This window comes from Oryzias latipes, chromosome 7 (genome assembly GCF_053564925.1).
Source record: "Oryzias latipes strain Hd-rR chromosome 7, Olatipes_Hd-rR_3.1".
Classification (NCBI taxonomy): Eukaryota; Metazoa; Chordata; class Actinopteri; order Beloniformes; family Adrianichthyidae; genus Oryzias; species Oryzias latipes.
The window spans coordinates 20458669-20483993 of record NC_136243.1 but is presented as its reverse complement, the minus strand read 5'-3'; the positions used below and the strand labels follow the sequence as shown (position 1 = coordinate 20483993).

General features: G+C 37.4%; 1 protein-coding gene and 1 non-coding gene across 5 annotated transcripts; both read left to right on the top strand.

Annotated features, from left to right (window-relative positions):
- Window positions 1–5: 5 nt before the first annotated feature.
- Window positions 6–19127, top strand: uckl1b (uridine-cytidine kinase 1-like 1b). Of its 4 annotated transcripts, none has more exons than XM_011477212.4 (15): window positions 6–154; window positions 7226–7419; window positions 8870–8976; window positions 9879–10049; window positions 10294–10365; window positions 11093–11282; window positions 11490–11551; window positions 14704–14723; window positions 15297–15395; window positions 15484–15577; window positions 16551–16613; window positions 16763–16885; window positions 17245–17352; window positions 17546–17702; window positions 17783–19127. In XM_011477212.4, the coding sequence occupies exons 1-15, from the start codon at window positions 120–122 to the stop codon at window positions 17860–17862; spliced, it is 1575 nt and encodes a 524-aa protein (XP_011475514.1). In that variant the 5' UTR covers window positions 6–119; the 3' UTR covers window positions 17863–19127. The 4 variants fall into 4 exon arrangements, with proteins under 4 accessions (XP_011475514.1, XP_078806685.1, XP_011475513.1 ...); XM_078950559.1 differs by lacking the exon at window positions 14704–14723 and adding an exon at window positions 13675–13691; XM_011477211.4 differs by lacking the exon at window positions 6–154 and adding an exon at window positions 3994–4343.
- Window positions 19128–21276: 2149 nt separating this feature from the next.
- On the top strand, window positions 21277–21384 carry mir1388 (microRNA mir-1388). The gene has a single exon (NR_107109.1). It is a non-coding gene; the product is annotated as a microRNA mir-1388 (primary transcript).
- Window positions 21385–25325: the final 3941 nt, after the last annotated feature.

Here is a 25325-nt window from a genome sequence, read left to right as displayed (position 1 = left end):
ACACAGCTCGAATTTTCATGATTAAATTACCTACATATCCCACAATGCTTTGGTGTTTGCGTCACATTGAATAGGAAACTGTCAACAATCCCGTTAGCGTGGAAGGAAGGCTAGCTAATATGGACATCGGAGAAAAAACTTCTGTTTTGAATAGGTAAGAAACTTACAGATTGACGTCTATTTAAAAACTCCAACATTTGTTTTTCCTATTCGCTGCACTTGTATTTATTATAATGTTTTTATAAGTGAAGCATCTTTAGGCGACCTGACACAGTCACACACGCTGTCGTACAGTAACAGTAAGTACAGTAGCTGCCTGTACTTATGTGCAAACGACTAAATGCTAATGTGTCGTTTTTTAAGCTTATGTCATTCAAACAAACTCACCACTATAGAAAACTCTTTGCAAGGAGAACCATTTCTCTCGGGAGGAGGTTATGTACACGAGCCGGCCTCCTAACAACATGTATTAAAGTGTAAAATAAATAAATAAAAAGTTAAATTAAATAGAGTGATGTCTTCAGGTTTTAATTCAGTCTGGACTATTAATCATGTTGTATAATAACAATACATATGATGATAATACAGTCTTTATTAATAGAGAGGCAGAAACTGTGCACGTGGCGCACAGACCATATTGGCATCCAAGCTACAGTTTGGTTCAACCCTGAACCACAAGAGGGTGTTACTGTCTTGATCCATGGGGTTGGGTGTTCTCAGGCTGTGAACAGCCAGACATTGGTATTATATAACAGTTTTAAAAAAAAGTATAAGCAGGACATGCAGTACTTTGTAATAAAAGCCATATTTTTTATTCTTTTTTTAATGTATTATTGTCTTTATTGAAAGTGTAAGCATTACCAGCCAGGGTTTGACCTTTCATTAAAACCTTTCAAACACATTAAGTAGCTGCATGATTATTACATTAAAAATGACAACTTTATATTCCAGCTGTGTATTTCACATTTTGAGCTTGTCTTTTAAAATGTTTTTACCAAAGTGCTTTTTTTTTAAGGTTAATTGCTAGTTTAACATTCAGCAATGATTGTGTGCAAGTCCAGTGCTAAATATGTAAATAATATGGAACCCCTAAAGGGCCATTAAAGAAAAAAAAAATTGAATAAAAAAAAAAAAAAACAACAGGTGCGTACTGATCAGTAATGGGTGCGCACCCGTTACTAATCAGTGCGCATCAGTTAGTATCGGGCTCGCACCTGTTACCAGGTCATTTGCGCACAGAGAAATGTTCCCAAGTTACCTGGAAATGGCATTACGTGAGCTAATTGAGTTTTACTTTGCTTTTTGGTTTTTGTCTACAAAGAAATTGCAGCTTTGCTTTGCTTACCGTCACAATTATATCATCTCTGAACGTTAAACCAGTTTAAAGTTGTGGTTTGTTTCGGCCCAGGGGTTACACCAGTTTAGAACAGGTTCAGGAAGAATGAAGATCATCGAGTAAACTCTATTAATATCAGTGGATGCATGCAGTTAGTATCGGGTGCGCACCAGTTACTAACAGGTTACTTTACGTATTTATTTTCTTCAATGGCCCTTTAGGGGCTCCGTAGAATCAACCAGACTGTGTTAAGGGTTTCATATGTCCAACCCAGGGTAGGATTTTGAGTGAGGGTGTGGAGTGTTTATTTTACAGTAATCGGTGGGCTGTGACCCACATGTAAGGCTAGAAGGCTTTAAGTTGATGTACACAGATCCTGTGCTTTGTTATGTAGGTTAAGACATGCGTGAGTGTGAAACTGTTTTTCTATAGCCTAGGGGTATAATGATTAATCAATTTATACTCCAATGATCCAACCAGATCCATCTGAGACAAGTTGTTCATTGAGTCAATCTATCCCATTTAAATAAAAAAATCCTTTCAAAATAAATAAATACATTTGATCAATATTAGAAAATATTTGGATTGAGGCACAGTCGTTTTTTTACTATAATGTAAAAAAGAACCACATGCATCACAGCCGACAACACACACGTGATGGCAGCAAAAATTGATCAAGCCATGTTTGTGTGGAAACAAAACACTTTGAATTTTACATATTACTGTGTGGTTAAATATTCCAATAGTCTTCCATTTGTATTATTATTTTGATGTGTAAAAACAACAGTGGGCTAAACTTTATGAAACTAAAATGTAAATGGATTTAACATTCTTGTTTACTTGTTTGTTTGTGCACATTTAATTTACACTTGATTGTCTTGCAAGAAATACAAGGAATTTGGATAACTTCACCTGCACTCTGCAGAACTCAGGAGTTTATCCGAGTCAAACAAGTAGAGAGTTTGGCTAAATATGTCCTGGATCGAATCGGATTGTTCAAAATGAACCAATATCGATTATGAATCATACCAGCAACCACCAATTATTATATGAATCAAATTGTTGTTAAAATGAATCATTACATGCCAAGCAGGACACACATCTTTTAAATTAAGTTTGCTGTCAGTTGAGAGGCTTTTCTTTTTTTGGGATTAAACACTTTGAAGATGACTAAATTTACATGCCAGGGCATCTTCCACACCCAATTAGACCTATGAAGGCAAGTACTGTGTGCACTGCAAAAACGGAATCTTAGCAAAATAAAAAAATAAAATAAAAAAAACTTGTTTCAAGAAAAAATGTCTTAGTTTTGGTCTTAAAAGAAATTCAATCATATTAAGAACGTTTTTGAATAAGAAAATAATCTTAGTTTATGAAAAAAAAAATTTATACTGTCAAATTTTTCACGACTTCTGTAGAGAAAAAGCAAAGAGGATTAGGTTTCTTTTAGGGTTTATGGAAGCAGAATACACATACTGTAGATTTATCTTCTGTGTTTATATATTCAAGCTGCATTTAATATATGACCAGTTACCTTTAGAATATACAGTCTTGAGTGCAGCTTTCACTCCACTGTGCCTCTGTGCTCATAGAGGTGTTTGAATGTTTGGCATAGCAACAAGCTCAGGCTTCTTGTTTCAGCATGGCTTTCTTGTGCTGCAGCTGTCCTCTGACTGCACCCAAAAGCTACTGTGGCAGCCTCAAAGCTGTAATCATGATCCCAGAAGCACCTTTTTCTCTTTATTTTGTGGTTTTTGGAGAAAAAAACAAATCAGTTATGCAAAGTTCAGGCCTGAGACATTTGATAACCCTTTGAAAAATGATTTAAAGTACGGTAAATGCAGTTGTTTTTACACAGTTATGTCTTTTTATCTGTAAGAATAATCCATTTATTGATTGTTTGCTCAGACTTGCCCTGGTAGAAGTGTGTGTTTTTGGATGTGTCTTTGTGTTTGGCACAATTGTAGCTCCTTTTCTTATTTAATCACATATTGTTGTGACCAGTTTATGGCAAAGGTGTGACTAGAAGTGGAGGTTTTGGGTTAGACATTAACTGGAGATGAGTAAAACATGGACCTGATTCTGGCGGGACTAGAAGTTAGTCCAGTACCCCTAGTGAAAAGAGTTGTGCAAGCTGGTGTGTTTCTTGTGTTGCTGACGTATCCAGACTTGGCTTTTGGCACATAGACATTTCATTTCCCCCTGCAGGGCACGAGCACATCACGTCCTCCCGCCCTTCCCCTGTGTTGCCCCGCTCCTCCCCTCTCATTTTCCCCCCTCTTGTCACCTCCCTAACCTGAGGCGTCCCCCTTGTGACTCCAGTCATCTGCTTCTGTTTGTTTGTTTGTTTGTTTCTGTCATTTCTACTCATTAGTTTGTTTTGGCTGTGGAGGGAGGGGTGATCCCCTCATTGTTTTGGTCCTTCCTTCGCTTTCAGCCACATGCAGCCACTCTGACTAATAAAGACAGGCAACTCCAGCTCAACGTGTTTGCATGCGTGCATGCGTCAGTAGTAGAGAGGTTTGGCTCAAACCCGACGCTATTAATACCAGCTAATGAACATAATCTAGAGGCTAGGTTATCCTCTTACGTTTGTTGGCAGGCGGCTGAGGGGAGGAGCCCAGAAATGGTGAAAGAGGAGGGAAAAGCTGGGCTGCAGTTTCATGTGAAGCAGTTCTCTTGAACAAGCTGCCTTCACTTTCCTTTCTTGTGAGAAGAGGGGAAACAGAAATCTAAACAGATGGTTTAACTTTCGTTTCTCTCCCCAAGTAGACATCCCTCCTCCACCCCTCTATGATCTGTGTTGCACTAGAGGGCAGTGCTGTTTATTGGGGTCTCTGAAGTAAAACTACAGCGTATACCTGCAGACAGTACTGCAAAATTAAAACACTACGTGTGGAGTACACATATTGGAAACCTCCTGTTTATTTTCTATAGCTATGAACTCTCTACCACCTTACTCAGGAGCTAGAATATCTGGCTGTTGGACTCTAAGATCTGATGGCAGGTAAGTGACTTTTAAATTTTTTTTTATAATCCCGATTAATATACATTTTGCTTTGTGAGGGTAAAATGTCCCTAAAAGTATTGAAATATAAAGTAATTGCACTGTTTTTTTAAATGAATTTGACAAATAATTGACAGCCTTGGTGTGTGTGACCAACAAAAAACAGTTTGTATTTTGCATTGTTTAATAATTTTACAGTTTTTTTTTGGTCAATTTCTTCATCGTGTAAGGTTATGCGAAGATCAACATTAATAACCTCGACTTTAAAGACCCTATAGATTGGTTATTTATCAGTAAAGTCCCTCTCTGCAGCTGCTGAACATCTGTTCTGTGAGAATCCTTCGTGATAGATGTGCTCAGTCACAAAGGTGAATCCTTGCTCTGTCATTGGCCTGAAGGAGCGCCACAGGGTGAGTGTAAGCGGTGAGGCAGAGCATGATTCAGCACAGAAAACTAGGCTAATCTTTTATGGCACCAAGGTTTGGTTTTAACTGATAACCCCGACTGGAACAGGTCGTATCTCAGACATGCTCCCTTTGTTGTCTCCCTGACGTTTTCAAAGCCCAGGTGACCTGAGGAGATAAGAGAAATCTTTCTTCTCCCTTGTTTGCTTCACCTCTTATCTTTTGATACTCCACATTGGGATGCGTATGGCTTAATCAAATATATTAGCAGTGATTTGACTGGGTAGCAAAGGAGTCTCAGAGCTGTATCTTACACAATCTGTTGCTGTTATGGTATCTGACATTTTCCAATATTCTTTGGACAAAGTGTGGATGTGTCAGATCTTACTGTAAGGGTTTGGTGCAACTGGGACATGATTTACCGTTTTTTCCTCATCGTTATATCTGGACTGGTTGCTTTGTGCTGTTCTTATACATCTGCTTTGATGATTGAGCGGCATTTTTTGTGCGTCATTCATTCTGCAAAAATTGTTTTGTTTGAGGCAATTTGAACAAGTTGACAAAATCAGCAAATAGCTTTACAAAGATCCCTCCATTTTGTGCTTTATTATTAGTTTTTGTCTTCTTTAGTCACTGCCTTTTAAGGGTTATTCCCCCCCACTGCTGCTAAGCAAATATTACTCCTTAGTTTTTCATGGTCAAAGTAAAAATTCTCTGGATCAAAGCCTGATTTTTGTTGCATACTTAGTCTTGCACTTGCATATCATTTTCGATGCATTTTTCTCAAAATGCAACCAGTGTGTTGCCGTTCTTGCTGAAGACATGGCTTTACTGTCAAGTTCAGTTTGTGTAAGTCATGCAAATTCCCTCCCATGCTTTGTATCTTGCCTTATTTGAATAGACTTGCTGGCATTTGTTTGTGAAGACCATTCATCCTCTTTACAGCATGGGCTGATTGCAACAGTGTTTAAAATGAATCAGCATTTATTTACAGAAGTAGAAGCAAACCGACTGCAGTCTTTTTCTACAAAACTATCTATCTATCTTATCTATCTTATCTTATCCATCCATCCATCCATCCATCCATCCATCCATCCATCCATCCATCCATCCATCCATCCATCCATCCATCCATCCATCCATCCATAATCCTATTCATGTAATCACAGTAACAATGCTTTGAAAGCAGAACATTCCAATGTTAGAAATCCGTGGAGATTAGTTGATGTCTGCTGTTGTCCTCATGTGAGGTTTTATCTTTTTTATTGTCAAGCTGTGACATTTCTATAGTACAGAAAAGCAGCAGTGTTCTGTACTTTTGTACCTGTAATGAGGTTTACTGCACAAGATTGCACAAAGTTCACTGGATGAAGATTAAAAATATATGAACATTAACTCACAACAACTGGGGCAATACATCAACTCTTGTCTGATCTGGTTTACTGTCCCTGAAGTGTTGAAAAGTCAGTGTTTTAGACAGAAGAAAAAGTTCTGCAAGTCAGCATCTTTTTAACCTTTGTGCTATCTTAGATGACCCCACCCTTACATTGACGTGTTCTCCCTACCATGACAAAGGTGGATAAAGGTGGAAAGATTTCATGTAATCCATGGACACCAGTGAAGATCACAAATCCTTGAAGAAAAAAGGTTCAGCGCACTGTCTAGTGCAGGGGTGTCAAACTCATTTTCACCGAGGGCCACATCAACATAGTGTCTGTCGTCAAAGGGCCGGATATAACTTATACATGTAACTAAATGTAATGAAAATAAATGTAACTACTCCTTAATGTTAAATTACTCTTCCACTTTCGGCTTCTCCCATCAGGGGTCGCCACAGTGAACAAGTCGCATGGTAAATTTGGCAATGTTTTACGCCGGATGCCCTTCCTGACGCAACCTTCTCAAACCGGGCTTGGAACCGGCAGAGGTAGAGAAGGGAACAGGGAGCAGCCCGGAGTCGAACCCCGGTTTCACGGACGGAAGGCGCCGCAAACCAGCACGAGCTAAACTGGCTTAATGTTAAATTACTCATTTATCTATTTATTATATTTTTTTAAACTGTTGCAATGAGATGGTAATGATGTTTTTGGTTGTTTTGCTATTTGTTTATATACCGCAAATTATATCGTTATCGCAAAATTGATCACTAATATCGCACATCGCAAGTTTTGCTCATATCGTGCAGCCCTAATAAACACCAATTTTTGTTATTACTTAAAAGCTTTTATGCTCTCGCGGGCCACATGAAAAGACATGGAGGGCCGCATTTGGCCCCCGGGCCTTGAGTTTGACACATGTGGTCTAGTGGGTCTATGTTAAAGTGCCTAGGATAGCACAAGGGTTAAGACATGTATTATTGTCATCAAGCTTGTTCTCATAAAACCTAATGTCTAATGTGGATGTCCCGATTTGGTTCCTATTTTTTGTGCTTTCAATAAAAACTAAATTGTTCTCCGTTTTATGTCTGTGTATTTGCAGTGGGAGCCAAGAAGGATCTCTAGACAGGTTACTTCCTTCTGTAAGCACAGGCCTTTCCCCCAGGAAAAGGACCACCAGCCAGTGCAAGTCTGAGCCGCCTCTGCTGCGCACATCGAAGCGGACCATCTACACGGCGGGTCGGCCGCCGTGGTACAATGAGCATGGAACCCAGTCCAAAGAAGCGTTTGTCATTGGTAGGAAACTCCCACTTGTCATGTTTTTACCGTCGCTGTACATGTCTGTATTTGTTTGGAATAAATCAAAAGCTGTTGGAACTTTTTTATGACAGTTCAGAATAGTTCTTGAATTCTAACCAGACACTTTAACACCCACACACACTGTGATCTTTAAAAGATTTGATTTATGTATGGTTATCAACTATTTACTGTATATAGAGAAAACTATAAGGGCTGTAGAACTTCAATTATTTGTGGCGTTCAAGATCACTAAATTGGAATCCCTATACATTTAATGGAGTTTAGTATAAATAAACTCCAGACAAAGTAATTATCACTCTAAAATACAGAATAATGTTGAACTTTAAGTAGATTAACTAAACAAATGGCATGTGCCTCTGTCACAGAAAGTAAATAAACTTTGTAAGTAAAGTGTCAGTCAAGCTTCTCATTTTCTAAGTAAAGCTATGGAGTGTTTTTGTAGATAAAAAGAAGAGACTGAAGTTCTGCTACTGAAATAAGATCAGAAAAAAAACGTGTTTTAAATGTATATTAATAAAAAGAGTAAAATAGAATGGGGGAAACATATGCTATGAATATGAATTTAGGAATATTACTAAAATCTTATCTTTTCTCTGGAAAGATGAAAAAAGTCAGTTTGCAAAGCTTGTATGTTGGAAAAACTGCTGTCAGTTTAGATGTGTTTACTAGTAGTTACAGTCATTTTTATTGCTGTCTTCATTTATTATCTTCTTGTCTTCAATCTATTGTGGAACTGTAGTCAACAAAACATTGAGGATAGAAAAACTGTGGAGAACATTTTCAGAATTAGTTGTACAATTTTGCAAAACAAGGATGTTTATCTTTTGTTTACTGCCAAAGTTAACTAGGAAGTTGACAGAATAACGTATGAGTTTAACATTGTTAAAAATGACAAATATCATTTCTGACGTTCAAAATCGTCAATTCTGATCTTCTGTTCTAAAAAAATGAAGGTGTTTAAATACATTATTTTAATTTTCATTCATCCTGTAAAAAGCCAAACATGTATCAATCATTCAAACATATTTAGATGACAAAGTCACGGTTCGATCTGGGAATCGAATCAAATTGCCGCCTAAGTAACACATTTCCAACCCTAAAGACTGTGGTTAGAACAGTGGATGATACGTCTGGGTTTAACATATGTCAGTGTCATACAAAGACTTCGACATTGAAATGTTTAAGTCCTTTGTATACTTTACAAAGACGAGGTTCTTGTCTGGAAATATCTGTTTAAAAAAAAAAAAAGAACCACTTAGTGAAGTTACTGCAGGGAAATAAGCTGTTGGAAACGCTCTTAGTAGTGATGCCTCCCGCTAGCCTCAGGGAGCCTCAGGGTCCATGTTCTTGTATATGGCAAAGTCATGCTCTGTAGTATATGAAAGCATTACTTGACGTCTGTGTCCATTTGGCGTGCGGCACACAGGTCTGTGCGGCGGCAGCGCCTCAGGAAAAACCACTGTGGCCAGGAAAATCATTGAAGCTCTCGACGTTCCATGGGTTGTTTTACTCTCCATGGATTCGTTTTACAAGGTATGTCTGATCATGCAGTGTGTGTGTGTGTGTGTGTGTGTATGTGTGTATGTGTGGTATTAATGATGGTGCAGGGGAGGTAGTGTTCTGTCAGACACTTCTGTCCGACAAATCTGACCAGTTCTTTGTTTTTAAATGTTTATAAAGAGGTCAAGCAGGGATAGATCTGTTTCTGCCAATCCCCTATGACATGAAGAACTGGAGACAGAGCTAAAAGGGAAGCACATTTGCAAATATAATCAAGACCGATCAACAGTAATTCCACTTCCCCTAATCATCATTTTTTAGCTCTTGTTGTGTCATCCTGTCATGGTCTGACAGCCAAAGAGGAGTCCGACTGTGCAGAGTTTGACAGATTTAACGTCTTTGGTAGCCCTGTTCCACACCATGTGAAGTGTGCATGTCTTATCATAACTTTTCTGGATTTTCTTTCCTCATATTCATCTTAAATCATCTCCTTCCTTCTGTTGGTGCTTACAGACCCATGAGGGCTTTTAGGATCACTGCATCATACTTTGCATGCACTCCACTCACTTGAGACGGCAGTGTTGCTGTTTATAAACAGCCAGAGATAGCAGGTCTGAGATTTTCATGCTTGACCAACCCAAGGACGCACACACACTCAGTCACGCACACAAACCCATACATGCACACACACACAGCACCATGTATAAGCATCAAATTTGCCCACGAGGTCCTAAATTATGTTCTTTAACTTCAACAGCAGTGATTGTATTAAAAAATAATATCAGGATGTAGTAATATATATGGTTATTATTATAATTACAGTTTTTTGTTAATTTAAAAATTAAAAATGAAAGTCAAATACAGATTTTTGGATTGTTTATTTGCCTTTCTTGTGTTTTTTTTGTTGTTTTTTTACTGGAAACTGTCATCTTCAGGTCTTGTCTCCAGAAGAACAGATTCTGGCTGCTACCAACGACTACAACTTTGACCACCCTGATGCCTTTGATTTTGATCTACTCACTCACACTCTGCGCAAACTAAAACAGGGCAGGAGTGTGAAGATCCCGGTGTATGATTTCACAACACATGGCAGACAGAAGGAGTGGGTAAGAATGCATTCACAAGGTAAAGAGTTGGAGCTCAGGCATGCGGCTTGTCTGGGGTAGTTTGCAGTTTAAAAAAAATGTTCATAAACCTTTGCAGTGATTTCTGTCAGCAGTTTATTTTGCTTCATTAAATGTTGTCCTTCAATTATAAGTATCCTTGGTTAGGCTGTATATTTGTATGTGCAGACTTTGTTAGTATAACATTTGCTTATATTTTTACCTATGGTACTTTTTTCCATTGCAGAAAACGGTGTATGGGGCCAGTGTTATCATCTTTGAGGGGATCATGTCCTTTGCAGATAAAGAACTTTTAAAGGTAGCATAAATCTACGGCTGAACAGCGCTCTGGCCTTTTCAGAAAAAGCTTCTTGTAGTAATTATTAAAAATTGGTACTAAATCCTAGGAATTTGCTCATGTTTCTTTAGTTGTTTTTGTTTGAAGAGTGAGCAATTTGCAAATCTGTTCTTTTATTTTAAACTCTTATTTTTAATTGTTACTTATTTTTTGGTTTAATCCATACAGTAAAAATATTTGAATCTTTCCTTAAAATAAAATGAAATACGGAGTCATTCTAAACTTTGTTATGACACAGTTACACTGAAGAAATGCAAACCAGTTTCCCTCATTTGAGACATTCTCTATACATGTCTGGTAAACAAAATACTTTTTCTTTTCAGTTTGTTAAATTAAGTTGAAAAAGAAATTAGTCTTTGTCATTGTGGAAAATGAAAAAATATTTTCATTAAAATGATCAAAAAAGAGGCAAGAATTAAAATCACACATTTTTTGAAGTTCACTCTAGCTTTAATAGTTATTATTTAATGTGCAATTAAGTCCTTTTTTTGCATCAATGTGACACTTTTATTTCTTCCTGGTATCTAAAAATAAATAAAATGATTGCATTAATGCATTTATATGTCAGCATCCCATATAAATCTGTTAAGAAAAGATTGTCGAAATCCTAGCGCGTCACTGATCTTCTCCTTTTTTCTATTAGCATATCTGGTGTTTGGGTTGAGTTCACCTGTTATTTCTGTTGCAGTTGCTGGACATGAAGATCTTTGTGGAAACAGACTCCGATATCCGTTTGGTTCGCCGGTTAAGGAGGGACATCACAGAAAGAGGCAGAGATACGGAGGGCGTCATCAAACAATACAACAAGTTTGTCAAGCCCGCCTTTGAGCAGTACATCGAGCCTACAATGCGCCTGGCCGACATTGTGGTGCCACGCGGTGCGTGTGCACACTCACACTTTATGGCATGACTGTGACTGACAATGTGCAACAGCGCTGTTACGTCTTTATAAATAAACAGGATTTAGCTTGAACATGTGCTTTCCAGAAATGCATTTTATTGCTGCTGAACTTGTCTGTTTGCGTACATTTTAAATTGTGTGATTTTAGAGGAACCTTTCTGCTTTTCTGATCCTCATCCTGTAGGTGGTGGCAATATGGTAGCCATTGATCTGATTGTACAGCATGTTCACAGTCAGCTAGAGAAGGTAAGAGACATCCCACTCACTCTTTTATGTAAAAATGAAATAAAATTAGAAACATAACTTTGATCAGATGAAATATTAATAATACAAGGTTTTAGTAAACCCTTAAGACCTGGTTATTTTTATTTTTTTATTGATGTTTTGCACAATATGTCAAGATTTCTTGCTTTCATGTAAAGGAGTGTTTTTTTATCTGCAAACACCAGCACCCCCTCTAGTGGCTAAAAGAAAAACTTTTTTTTTTGCATTAAACTCAGTGGTTGTCTTTTACACCGTTACTGAGGTTTTTTTTATTTAGTTTTTAATTTTTTAATTTAGTTTATATTATTTAGTTTAGACCTGTTTTTACAGCATACTCTTCAGGAAAATTCCTATCATATAAAATGTGTTTTTTACTCTTCCTCCAAAAATGATCATTCTAAAAATAATTTAGAAATCATACAAAAATGAAGTTTTAACTACAATTAAGGAAGTAACCTATTTTTAACAGGGCTAAAATAACAATATTCTGAAATGTTCTGCCTTTGTTTTTCATTTAGCCACATTAGACTAATTTAACTTAGCTTTTTTAAATGTTTTTGTTAGTGAATTTGTAGAACCATATTATCAAGATCATAGACTGTACATAAATATAACCCAAAAAATTGAATTAAATACTGTACTATGAATTTAGGCCTGTAGACTTCCTGTATCTTTAAAACAGCAGCACGGTTCTGCTTCTCTCCATGTTTCTTCTTTTATTTAGAATCATTCTGTAATGCAGCTGTTTTCCAACATGCAGTTTAAAAAGTCAGACATGACTTCACCTCTATAATCCACGAGGACATTTTTAACCCTATTAAATAGTGAGCAATCATTAGTTTTTTCTGTCGTTTACCGCTCAGATCAGGGGTCTGCAACCTGAGGCTCTGGGGCCACATGCAGCTCTTTTAACCCTTCACTGTGGCTCTTGGCTTTGAAGAAAAATGCAAATAATTTGAATAAATAATAGGGTTGTCAGTTACATTTTGTCATTTATTTTTATATTTTTTAACTGTGAACTTACTTGAGTAAAAATTAACTTTTTTGTCTTTTTTTTTAAACTCTGCTAACATTGAACTATATCAAGAGGCGTTGAGAGCTTTAACATTCCTCCAAACTGCACACATGTCAGATAACAAAGCAAAAGGTTTCATCTGTTGTCAGAGTGATTTATTACTGAAATAAGTTTAAACTTATATTCTTATATTGTGTCTAGTTGTTGTTCAGAGCCAAAGCTCTTAAAGTATAATTGTTAGTAAATCTGCTGCAGCAGGAGATTCTTATTTGAAACAGGATGTTATTTTATTTTGAAAGGAACTTGTATGTGTTGCTTTTAAAGTAATATAATAAAAATATAACACTTTTATTTAATGATTGAAAATATGTATGTTACATTTTACAAGTGAATGGCTTAATGGCCACAAAAGTCTAAATAAAGTGTTTCTTCTAAACAGAGAACTGGGTCCTTGCAGCTGTCGCTGCGTTTGGGTTTTTAAGAAAATGGGCCAAATGGTTTTTTTTTAGCATTAAAGGTTGCAGACCTCTGCCTTAAACACTTCCTGAAATGAGTCATTGAACGCTTCAGTTCTGACAGGGCTGCTGAAGAATCAACCAGCAGTGGAGTAATTCCCACGCATTTCTACATACCGTGTCCGATGCTGTGTGTTTATTTACCTTTTTAAACTGGCTGTTATTGAGAAATGCTGATTAGAAGTGCATCTGTCCAATCTGTTTGGAGAAAAAAATAGTTGAATAATTTACATTTGTGTCTTAGTCCTGACTGACAGTGATGGTTAGACATTTTCAAATAACTTAGATAACATAGATGCAATGGAGGGAGTTGTACAGAGTAGCCCCTTTATTATACAGTCTGTGATCCCAACACTCTGTTATGGATTGAGTGTTGGTTTGTGAAAGTCGGTGTTGGATTTACTCTTGGACCTGCACTAACCTCCAGTCACCAAAGGCATATCTTTGACTTTAGAGAGCTCTTTGTGCTACAGTGTAGTTAGTTTTTCCACCATAACCCCAGTAACCTGCATGCCACTGATGGAGTGCTGTCTCACTTCCCCTCCCCATTCCCCCACCTCCACAATTCCTTACAGCGTGAGCTCAGCGTAAGGTAGAGTGGCCTTTTTACCATTTGTTCCTTTTTTTTTTATATTCCTGATCCCCCTCCTGGTCCCTCCATGTCTGCAGCTTCTTCCTGAAAGAGTTGAGCAAAATCAGCCCCAGACTGATGCGCTGGCTGCCGCCTCTTTTCACCAGACCTCACTGTCGAATCTTTAAACCATTAGTCATTTGACTTCATGAGGCTTCTGCTGTAAATAAAGTCATGGATTTGCATTCAAAAAGAAGCTGCAGTTGGAAAAGTTTAGCAGTGGTGCGTTGCAGCCAGCAGTCAGTTTGTGAAGGGGATGGTTTTCTTTCTCTTGATGATTTTTTAGAAATGACATCTCACTCTCTTCCTGCCTTCTGTGTCTAAAAATAAAGCCAGATTCAAGTCACTGACCCCTCCTTTTTAGAGGGAGAGACTGCTGAACTTCACAGAAAGGGTGAGGGAGGAAGCTCTCGCAGTAGCTATTGTTGACTATCACATATCTCAGCCACAGAGAAAGTTTCCAATACTCTACTACAAAGCGCTGAGTTTTTCCATTGAATGTCGGCCACAGTATCTGACACAGACAGAGAGAGGAAGTGAGTTTGGTGTCTGTCTTTAGACACAGGATGTGCTGAAATACCAGCCTTTACTGTTCTGCACGGTGAAAGACTGACAGCCACACGTTAGCTTTTCCCCCTCCCACGCATACACACCATGGATGCATGCGTGTACATAGCCAGATCCGATTCGAAGCTTCAGCTCTGTTTCGTACCTGAGCATCTGCGCAGGTCGTGCAAAGCATGTCGGGGGTCCCATCTGAATCCTGGTGCAAACAAAAATGAGAACCCACCAAATTTCGCCTCACTTAAAATGTCAGCTGTCATACTTTACACTGTGTTTGAATATCTTAGATCCCTTCATTCATCTGACGTTTTGTCTCTCCCCATTTTTCCTCTTTTATCTGTTGTCTGTTCTTTGTCTCTTCTGTTGTGCCTGTCATCTTTCATAAAAAAAACACATTTCCCCCCCATAGAGGAAACTTCGCTGGGATATGTGAGCAGATTTGCTACGATTTCTCGATTTTGGTTTGGCTGGTCTGTATCTCAGTGACGGTGCAAACAGGACTCCATCGCAGAGTTCCTCTCTGTTCTGCAAATGCTTTAAAAACAGAGAGACCCTACGAATGAAATAAAGTGTATTTGTATTTATTTTTGACATTAGAAATTGTCCTGTTTGGTAGTAACAATGCAGTTTTTCTGCTTTGGTGGTCTTGTTCTAATCTTTCACTGAGATGTTGGCCCTGTGTCCTTTCCCGTTTGACTCCTTCTGATCAGTTCCACTCTGTTCTTACTAACATTGGAGGATCTTTTTGAAATTTTCTGAATTGTTGTTTTTAATCTTTATTTCGGTTTTTAGTTTTGCTTGCGTGTGTATTTTGCTTTTTTTGTTTTGTTTTTTTTCTTTTGTTTTTTTCATTGAACATCAACATATGTGCTTGCCTCACTGCACACCTCCTTCATAATCCCTGAGTGCTTTTATATTGGTGTGTGGCACAATTCTGTCCATATTTGTGTCTTTTTTTTTTGCTGCCCCTTTCACTGCTGTGTGATGTTGCCGTGGTTACAGGGCAGCCCTGGCTTCTGCACACCAGGCCCAGCCCCTCCCCCAAACACTGAGCGTCCTTGAGAGCACACCCCAAGTTAGGGGTATGCACACAATTATCAGGTAAAAACTACCAAAGCTTTCTTTGTTCCAGAAGCGACTCGCTTCCATGAAAAGCAGCAGATTAAACTTTCTTCTTTGTCTGCTCTAGAAACAAGGAAACCAGCCGTGATGAGTTCATCTTCTACTCCAAGAGGCTGATGCGTCTGCTCATCGAGCGAGCGCTGTCCTTCCTGCCCTCACAGGTTCCAAACACTAAAATACTCAATGATTTTAGTTACGACCGAAATTATACATACGATGAAAACAGAAACCATGAATGTGTTCCCACTCCAATCCTCTTTTGATCTGTTGTAAAAGTGTTCCCAGTCATCTTTTAATTATGAGGATGCCCTTTTTCAGGCAAAATCAAAAAACCTTTGTCGTCAGGACATAGTTTCTGCAGAGCGGCAGGAGTTGATCAGAAATTCGCCTCTGAGTTGTGGTGCAGAGTGTGTCTGCCTTCGTTTCTCATCGTTCCTTTGTTTACACACTCCTACAGCCTGTCACAACCCCAACCTAATATTAATGCTAGAACAAAAATGGCGAGTAATATTGGAGTTATCCAGTCGTACTGTTCTTAGCCAGATTCCAACTCGGATGAGGAAAATGAAGACCTTCATGCTTTTTGTTGCCTGCAAGTGGATGTATCAGAATAGAGCGGAGCAGGGAGCTTGTGACCCGCTGATTGTAATTTCTGCATCACAACTACAAGCATTTTCTTTACTCACAATGATTTGAGCAAAGAAATGCACTGTGTGCAGAAATGCAGTTTTAATTTTTTTTATACATGTCCTCCATGATGAGAAAAAGGCTACAAGAACATGTTAAAAATCCCCAAACATGATTGTCATTGGAGTGGGTCTTAAGAGCAGATCCTCACACAACAAAATAGAGACATCTATCTAAACCTTTGGTTCAAACACACGTAGAGCATCTCTACACGGCGTAGAGATGCATGGAAAAAGATGTTTTGCTCGTATTCGTTTAGGACTTGTGCTGTCATGGCTCACGCCGTGAGCATGGAAACTTGTGTCACCACAGTGGAAAGTTTCTAACAAAAGCTGCAGTGATCACACAAATTAGCTTATAAAGCTCTAGCAGTACATTTTCCTCACTTGTGCAGGATGGTGGTGTTCTATCCTGCTCACACGTTAGTGATTTTTAATATCATCTCAGGTTCATAATGTTCAAACCCCCCAGGGAGAGGATTATGAAGGCAGGACCTTCCATGGGAAAAGGGTGAGTGAAGTCCATTCAGCTCTCCATAATATTCCCTCTTTCATTTAAAAAGGCTCATCACAGGAAATGACTTTTAATTTACAATCAAGAAAATAACCTTTGCTCATTTTTGTGGGTTTTTATTTTGTGTGTGTGTGTGGGTGCTTTAGATCACTGGTGTGTCCATCCTGCGAGCGGGGGAGACCATGGAGCCCGCTCTGAGAGCGGTCTGCAAAGACGTCCGCATTGGCAAGATCCTGATCCAGACCAATCAGGACACAGGAGAACCAGAGGTAGCAACATACAGAGGGGTCCAAAGTGATGTTTTAATCATCCCACACTCTTGACTTGTTCACCTTTTTGGACAGGATTAACTATGTTTGACTTTGAAGTTGTTTGGTTTAATTATAGAATGAATAAGAAAAAAAAATATTTGTCTCAAGTTTTTCAATTGTTATAAATGTTATATTGGGAAATTTTTAATATTTCACAATCCCTCCAGAGTTGTGCAGTTCTGTGTCTCTTGTGACTGATGTAAAAAAAAAAACAACATTGTTTATATGTATTCTTAGAGAGACATTTCTTAGGGAACAATTTCCTCATGTTACTGCCTAAAATGCAGCTAAAGGTCTTTTTTTTTTTTTTTTTGTAGCTTCATTATCTGCGTCTACCAAAAGACATGAGTGAGGATCACGTGATTCTGATGGACTGCACCGTGTCCACCGGAGCTGCTGCCATGATGGCTGTACGGGTGCTGCTGGTGGGTGCTCTCAACAAAATTCTAAATAAATACTGTTTTATGCAGTATAAAGTTTAGTGTATGTTTCTTATTCGTAATATTGAACCACATTTCTGTCTTTTTTTTTTTACATAACTGTATTTATTTTGGATTTAGTCAGATTCTGTCTTCCATATGTCCAGCATGTTGTCATCAGCGTGATTTTCTTTGTCAGGATCATGATGTTCAGGAGGACAAGATCCTGCTGGTGTCTCTGCTGATGGCTGAAATGGGGGTGCACTCAGTCGCCTACGCATTTCCTCAGGTCAAAATCATCACCACAGCTGTGGACAAGAAGGTGAACGATGTCTTTCACATCATACCTGGCATAGGTGAGTAACGCCGACGACACAGATGATTCAGTCGGATCATTTCACCCACTTATCACAAATTGTGCTTTTGTTCTCTGCAGGGAACTTTGGGGACCGCTACTTTGGAACAGATGCACCACCTGACTGGAGCGATGAGGACATGGATGAACCCAGTTACTGATTGTTATTTTTATTTTTATTCTTGTTGAATGTACACCCTTTTTGGACAATTTAAGGAGTTTTGATGGCCATGCTTGCTTTGTTTTTTTTAAGGAAAGTAAAGAAAAGTGCAAGAATAAGACATTGGTATTGTAAAATTGGAATTTTAAATGTTATTTAATGATTGCTGTTGAGAAATGTTTGTTTTAAATTATAAAAAGTTCTGCTTTTTTTATTTGTACAGTATATTGTTGCAGTTTAAAGTGTAAAAAATTGCAAAAAGATATTTTAATGCTTAAAATAAGACAATCTCTTTGGAAGTCTGCAGACACCTTAAACTTTTTGCCTAAAGTCATGCACTGTGGACGCAGCTGAATGTTCATTTGCACGAGGCGGGGGGGAAAGAAAAACATCTAGCTTTTCAAGTTTAAATCCACTTCTTTTTTTCTTTCTTTTTTTCAAGCATAAGTCTGTTTCCTCACCACTTTTTTATCAAAGTGGAGTTGGAACGTGAACTTATATTGCTCAACTTCCATTGCCATGAGCAGTTTCTGAAGGACCATTCACTCGGAAAATGTGTGGGTGTATCTTTTTCAGCTCTTGCATTTGCCTTCCTTCTTTTCTGCGGATACTGACCTTACCATCTGAATAGGATGTTGAAAGCCATTTTACATTATGCAACTTTTAAGTATGTGCTTTTAGCATATGGTTATGTTAAAAATCCTTTATTTTCCGTATCATGATGTGGAGGGAGCCGACCATTCAGCGGGGAGGTGGTTTCGGGGTTTTTGACATGAAGATATCACAGATGGTTTTATTCTCATATGCCTTTATACACCACAGCAATGTTTCTTTTTCAATAAAGAGTTTTTGAACTGTTGATTATGAATTTAAATATTGGGTCAAAAAAGTGCCTGACTTGTTTACTTGGAAGTAATTTGGTAATAAATGAGATTCATTGGTTTGATCACAGTGGGCCTGTCTAAAAAGAGGAGAGGAATGTTCAGTATTTTTTTTATAAAGCTTTAGTATTAATGAATTAAAACTATTTCATTGACAATAATAAAATAAATATTCAGTTATGTGTTTGAACCAAAACAAAGTGTTTTGCAGATCTGCCTTTTTTTCTTCTACCGGCGTGTTATTGATGAACAAAAGGCGCGCTGTGGACTTTCTTCACTCCGAATTGTTTTTAGTCAATACATGTTATGGAATTATTGTGTTTTTAGGTGTATTGTTGGACTTTGGAAATTACTGAAAGAAAATAAAAATAAACTCTGACATAAAGTGGCTTAAATGCATCCTGTTTCAGGTAGAAGTGTTTTTCCGTGTTAACACCTCTGGCTGTACAGTAAACTGCATTTCACTGCTTTCTGCTCGCTGTACTGAAATCAGTCTTTACATCTTGACTGTTTTCCTGTGTGCCGTTAACAGTCACACCCACATTTTCTATGTATTGACCAACACAGACCTTTCCATGTTGGCTTTATGCCCATTTGAAAGATTAAGGAGGTGGTCTTGATGCCAATCCATCACATTATTATTTATTAGTTACACCAAATGTGACTTTTATAGGACCCCCCCCCCAAAAAAAATAACCAAACAGCATGCATGCTTCAAAAGAACAGGAAGGATATTGTGGTTGTCCTGTTCTCATGGGAAATATCACTGACATCTTCCATCACTTTCCATAACAACAAACCTCACAACTGTCAGGACCTCAGTCACACAAGCGTGTGATTGACACACATCTCATGAGGCTGAAGAATCTCTGCAAACTGGGGGACAGAGATGAGCTGTTAATCTTGCTTTTTTTGTTTTAAACTTTGCACATTTTACTGTGAAATTCAATGTTTGTTTTACTTTGGGGTTTTTTTGGTTTTCCAAACGAAAAGACTTCCTGTTCCTTTATTTAATTTGTTGCACAGACCGTTAACTGTGCAGGGTTTCTTGTTGTCGTGAAAAACACTCCAAAACCTCACCTGAATGAAGATGTCAACGGAAAGTTTGCCACCATCACTGACAAACAGGAAGGTGCTGTGTGTCTTGTATGTCACAGAGTTGCGTCCTCATTGGTAGCACAGAGCATGATGAAGTCAGAGCTGTGTGAAGACAGAGGAGTGGCCATTCAAACCCAGAACCTGTTTCTATTGCATCCCCACGTCACCAGCTTCTAATCCAGGTTGCTCTGCTCTGCTCTCCTGCTGACTGCTTTCTTTTGGTCTTGACTCTTGGTGGTGAAGACTGACTGCCTGCTTGGGTTGACGCCGTGTGAGGGGTCTGCCATGTGGGTAAGGAGAACTCAGAAAAGACTTTGAGAGCTTTTAGGTTTCAGAAACCTACTGGAGCCCGTTATGATTACAACTTTATGTGAAGATGGGAGGAAAATATTTATATTTATGGCTCCATTTTGGTTTTTGTAATGTCCGAGCAGGTATCAGTGGCTCTGCTTGTACGTGCTGAAAGGTGTAGGCCGTCACAGGGCTGTAGCTTATTGCTGATAGTCAAGGGTGCATTTTTCAGAGAATGAAGTATTTCTGAATCACGCTAAGAGGGTTGAGATTAGCCTGTTAAAGAGGGTAAATTATTTTCCTTCCTTTCACCCTGTTTCATTGTGTGTGTTGGTGTGAGTCTTTGTGCGCTCTCCATCTGCATAGTTTGCTCTGAGAGTGAAAACTGGAGGTTGGATGAAGACAGGCCAGGGTTGATTTGCATTTTTTTATGAAATGATGCAGTTTGTGCATTAAGCTCAGTTAGTTGAGTGCTTAATTGCTCTCTTAGTGATTTCATTATAGGTTTGATAACAACAGGAGGGGTGTGGGGGGGGGGGGGTTATGAAGAAGTCATGTTGCACAAATATACTCACTCTTGTTCCATTATGTTAATGCTTTTACTTAAAGCATCTGCTGTTAAAAAAACATTTTTATAAAAGTTAAAAATATGTTCATCCCGCTGTTTGATTTTTATTTTATTTTATCATTTTTTTAGCTGGAGTGAAATAAATCCAACCCCGAAGGTTGAATGAATGAATGTTAATTTTGATTAACAAAAATGTTTTGCACGCCTAATTATTGGTGTTCACATTGGCGCCAGAATTTGACAAAAAATAAATAAATAAAAGGTATTGGGTATATCAATGGACACACATTTGATAAATCATACAACAGCAACATAAAAGTGGACAAAAATGTTGCACATCGTCTTCTTTAAAAATATTTATGGTTACTGGTTTAAAGAAAAAAAATAGTTAAAGCAAATGCTTTTTTTATAGATGTCGTGGGGATAAATGCAGGAGTTACAAAGTAGTTCTTTTGAAATATGGATTTATAATTGTGGTTTTTAATGCAGCCATTTGAATTTTGTCAGGACTTTGGCGCTCAGTGAGGACAGCCCGCGGTCAGCCACACAGAACAGCCAGAACAAGAGAGCCCGTCCCTTTTTAAGTACTGAGTGGTGCTTTCTAGGACTGTCCAACCTGAGAATGTTGGTTTAAGGCTCAATCTCAGGTTCGTCAGCCCATGAAACGCCAACTCGCTTCTGCAGAGCACATAAGGGGACATTATTAATAAAAAAAAGCACACCTAATGGAATAATGTTGAGTCAAATGCTTCTAATCAAAGCTAAATTCTATACTTTGTTACGGTAAAGCCCCAAAAAACTTTTTTTTTTGGAAGCACTATTTCTTTAAATCTTTTTTGTTATGTTTTTCTGTTTTTGTGAATCTCCTCGTTAAGAAATAAGTGTCTAACTGAGAATTACATGACAGCAATGTATAAAAACTAAAAAAAATAAAATAAACATTGCCCTTTTTTGGCTTAAAGAATTCAACTCAACCGTGTTTCAGTTGTTTATTTCTTCTTTAATTTGAGATGTAACAAATCAAATTCCTCTACCTCAGAATAACTCCCTGTTTACCAGAAGAGGGAGCAATGCACACACCAACCAAAGAACAAAGAGTGCTGCACTGGTTGGAAAAAATGTTACCTCTTAATTGTTTATTTAAATCAAATAAAGAATTCACCTATTTGGTCTAACTGTCTGAATGTCCACAGGGAGGATGAGTCTCATCTCAATTACTCCAGAGCACATGTTGGATAGCATATGATGAGTGTTTTTTATATTGCGCTGCCAATGCGTAGATTTAAACATTAGGGATCATTGTTGTTCATTTTTATAAACTAGAACATAATGTGCTGCCTGGGAAACTTACAGCTTAGTAGTTAAAACTAGATGCACTCACAACAATATATATGAGATATTTTTTTATGTCTAAGCTTTCAAATGTGTGGAACAGTGGTCCCCAATCTGAGTGGAAGACAATAAAGTTTTAAACTATGTCTCCAAAATAAAAATTATAACTATAATTTTATTTTAAAATCTAAACATTTAAAACTTTTTCCCCCAATAATTGGAACAGTACAATGCCACTGTATTGAAATTACTTGCACTTTTATAGTCTGTGCCATTTTACGTAGCAAAAACCTGAAGGAAACAACGCGCAGTGGCCAATCGGTGCAGCGTCCGCCCCGAGACTGTCAGATTGCCGATTGTTGCACCAATGCTTTCCGAGCTGTGGCTGCACTGCTCCATAAAGCAGAGAGCCATAGTCACGCACTTTTCACAAAAAGGAAATCCTTTTTTTCACTTTAACAATCCCTATTTCTGTTTGTAGCGTACCAAACAATTAGAGTTACAATATTAGTCATTTCTTTAATTTTTCTCAATCATTTATACTCTTATTTCTACTGAAATAAAGCTTTTAGAAACACCTGATCTATGTTTATAGATGTTAAAGCATTTTTACCTGCATGAACAGAGGTGTAGTTTTCCAAAAGAAGCCCTTTTAAAAATGAGGCGCTCTGATTTTTGCTCAGTGACTTCATTTCAAATCCCAAATGGTCTTGGTGGAGTCAATAATTAGCAAACAATGCTTCAGTTCGCTCTTTGTTAGTCCAACCTCCGCATGCATGTGAGTCTTTAGAGCGGTTGGCTGTAATTGTATCTGGGCAACTGGATTATGGTTAAATGTATCAGAGCTGGTGCTGTTAAACCCACAAGAACTGATTTTACAAACCTCCTTTCAGAGGAAAATGCTTTTTGACGAAAACGGACCCGAGGTGTGACCACAGCGACCTCCCTTTTTTCTGGGTTAAAGGTCAGATTGAGATGCAGCTCTGTGTGAAGTGATTAAACCAAGTTACCCAGGTAACATAGTGTGCACACACATCTGTCAATAATAACTCCTGTTTTACTGTTCAAAAAAATGAACCATTTTCTGCTTTGAATGTGTAGAATATAGAGAAGACAATGTGTTTGTTGTCTCTCTTACACAATTTTATCTGCAGTCCATAAATAAAAAATGTATATTTCAGAAATGTCTGATTTTTTGGGGATTTTTTTTTTTAATTACGTCACATTCACTCTTACACTTATTTGTGTGAGTTCATGGCTTTGTACCTTGGTTGCCCCACAGCGTTATGTATAAAAATCTCCACTTAAAAAACATTTAATAATCAACAGTTTAGTGAATAATTATGTCTGGAGTATTTATTATTATTATTACCATTACTATTAGAGTGAATACAAATATATTTCTGAAAATAATTTCTACTTGCTTAAAATTAACAGATTATTTTATGTATACATAGTCTAAGAAGCCTAATGATGTTTCCATTTTTGTGGGAGTTGCATATATATGCCATATATATGTATATATATATAATTATATGCCCATATATATGTATAATGTATTTAATAATAAACAAAAAAGAAAACCCTAAGTAATCGCAAATACAGCATTTTGAACACAGGCTCTGCAATTGTGGGATACGAGGTCATGAGGTATACGACTGTCCTTTGTGCTGCCTCTTGGCTTCTTACTTTTCTGGATAAAAAAAGGTTTTATTTTTATTTATCTATAATGAAAACTCATCTAGATGCCATATTTTAATTTTCAAACACTGCCTTTAAAAATAAGAACAAATTATTGTAACTGAATTCGCAAACAATCCCTTTTCACAGTTTCTAGTTTGCAGCTGAAATCTTTATATATATATTTTTCTCTTTTAAGGAAATAGAAATATAGACCAAGATTACACAGCCATATTAAAGATTGAAGCTTTCACTTTTGAAAAAACATTTTACACTTGTAAATCTGAAGATGTCTCCAGTAGTCTGAGATTTGTTGCTGTGGAGTGTTCATGTGTGTAAACAGAACAAAAACTAACAAAAATTTCCCCGAAACATAAATAAATACATAAAATAAATATGTAATTACGGAAAAAAAATAACATATATATATGTATATATAGATATCTAACTATATATATATATATATATATATATATATATATATATATATATATATATATATATATACATGAAATGTGAAGCTTTTTCAAGAAGCTGATAAGAAAACTTCTACTAAACTGATAAATAAATTGAACTATTTTTTTAAAATCAGTTTTTATGTTAGACAGTGAATTCAAATGGTTTTTGTGGCGAAAGAAAAATCAAATTTTTTCAGCATTAAACATTACGGCAGCCCACCTTTGGTTTGTAATCTGCTTAACAAATACACTTTCAAACCGTATTCATTTTGATGGACTGAAAACGTAAAGTGATCTTTCATATCGCCCAATATTAAACACGGTGGTGGAAGTCTAATGGTTTTGTTCTGGCTCCTTGCAGTCATGGATCTGAGAGATGCACAGAAGATCTCAATTTGAATAGATTATTTCAGTATTGTAAATCTCTCTTTAGTGAATCTGATGGTATCACAACCTGAATAAATTCTGAACATTTGTTTTATGTATTTTTAGTTCATCATAGGTTTCAGTGATTAACTAAAACCATGCAGCTCACTCATAACTTTGATATGTCCTCTGCTGTGTGCAAGACATATATGCATGTTAGATGATAAGAAAATAAAAAAAAACGTTATGCAAGATGGTTTTCATAAAAATCTTCTTGTGGAAACCTTTTTTAAATCTCAACATATAGTAAAAATAGAACTAAAATGACGAATTCTAAATGAAAAATAGGAAGCCAGTGGTTGGACTCTCTTTAGTGACCAGTTTTTTCTCTGTGTACCTTTGTCAGAGAGCATTTAAAGTTATGGTGTATGGTGACTGAGGTCAGATAGTTCCAACCTCAAGGAAAGTGCTGTTGTGGCCTTGGAACAGTGTGGGGGTGGTTCACTTCCCCTTTCCTTGCTCATGGGTTCCTGTGATCACTTCAACTGCTAACAGCACCTTCCTCCCTCGCTGGCCTACACCCCCAAACATTAGAACATAAAAAAGCACAATCATATTTATGTAGATTTATATAAAATTAGGCTTCCCCCCTCTTTTTACAAACATGAACAAACGGTCTCTGTCAATAGTAAACTCCCTTATCCCCTTCTCTTTAGTGATTTACTTTATTTGTCTTGCCGGCAAATAATAAAAGATGGTTTCTCTTCAAGCTATGGTTGGTGTTTAAACC

Bases quoted from the DNA above. Each gene is read 5' to 3' on its own strand.
- uckl1b (XM_011477211.4), top strand. From the start codon at position 4,276: ATGAACTCTCTACCACCTTACTCAGGAGCTAGAATATCTGGCTGTTGG. The intron at 16,614-16,762 runs GTGAGTGAAGTC...TGGGTGCTTTAG, and splicing joins GGACCTTCCATGGGAAAAGG to ATCACTGGTGTGTCCATCCT. The intron at 17,703-17,782 runs GTGAGTAACGCC...TGTTCTCTGCAG, and splicing joins TCACATCATACCTGGCATAG to GGAACTTTGGGGACCGCTAC.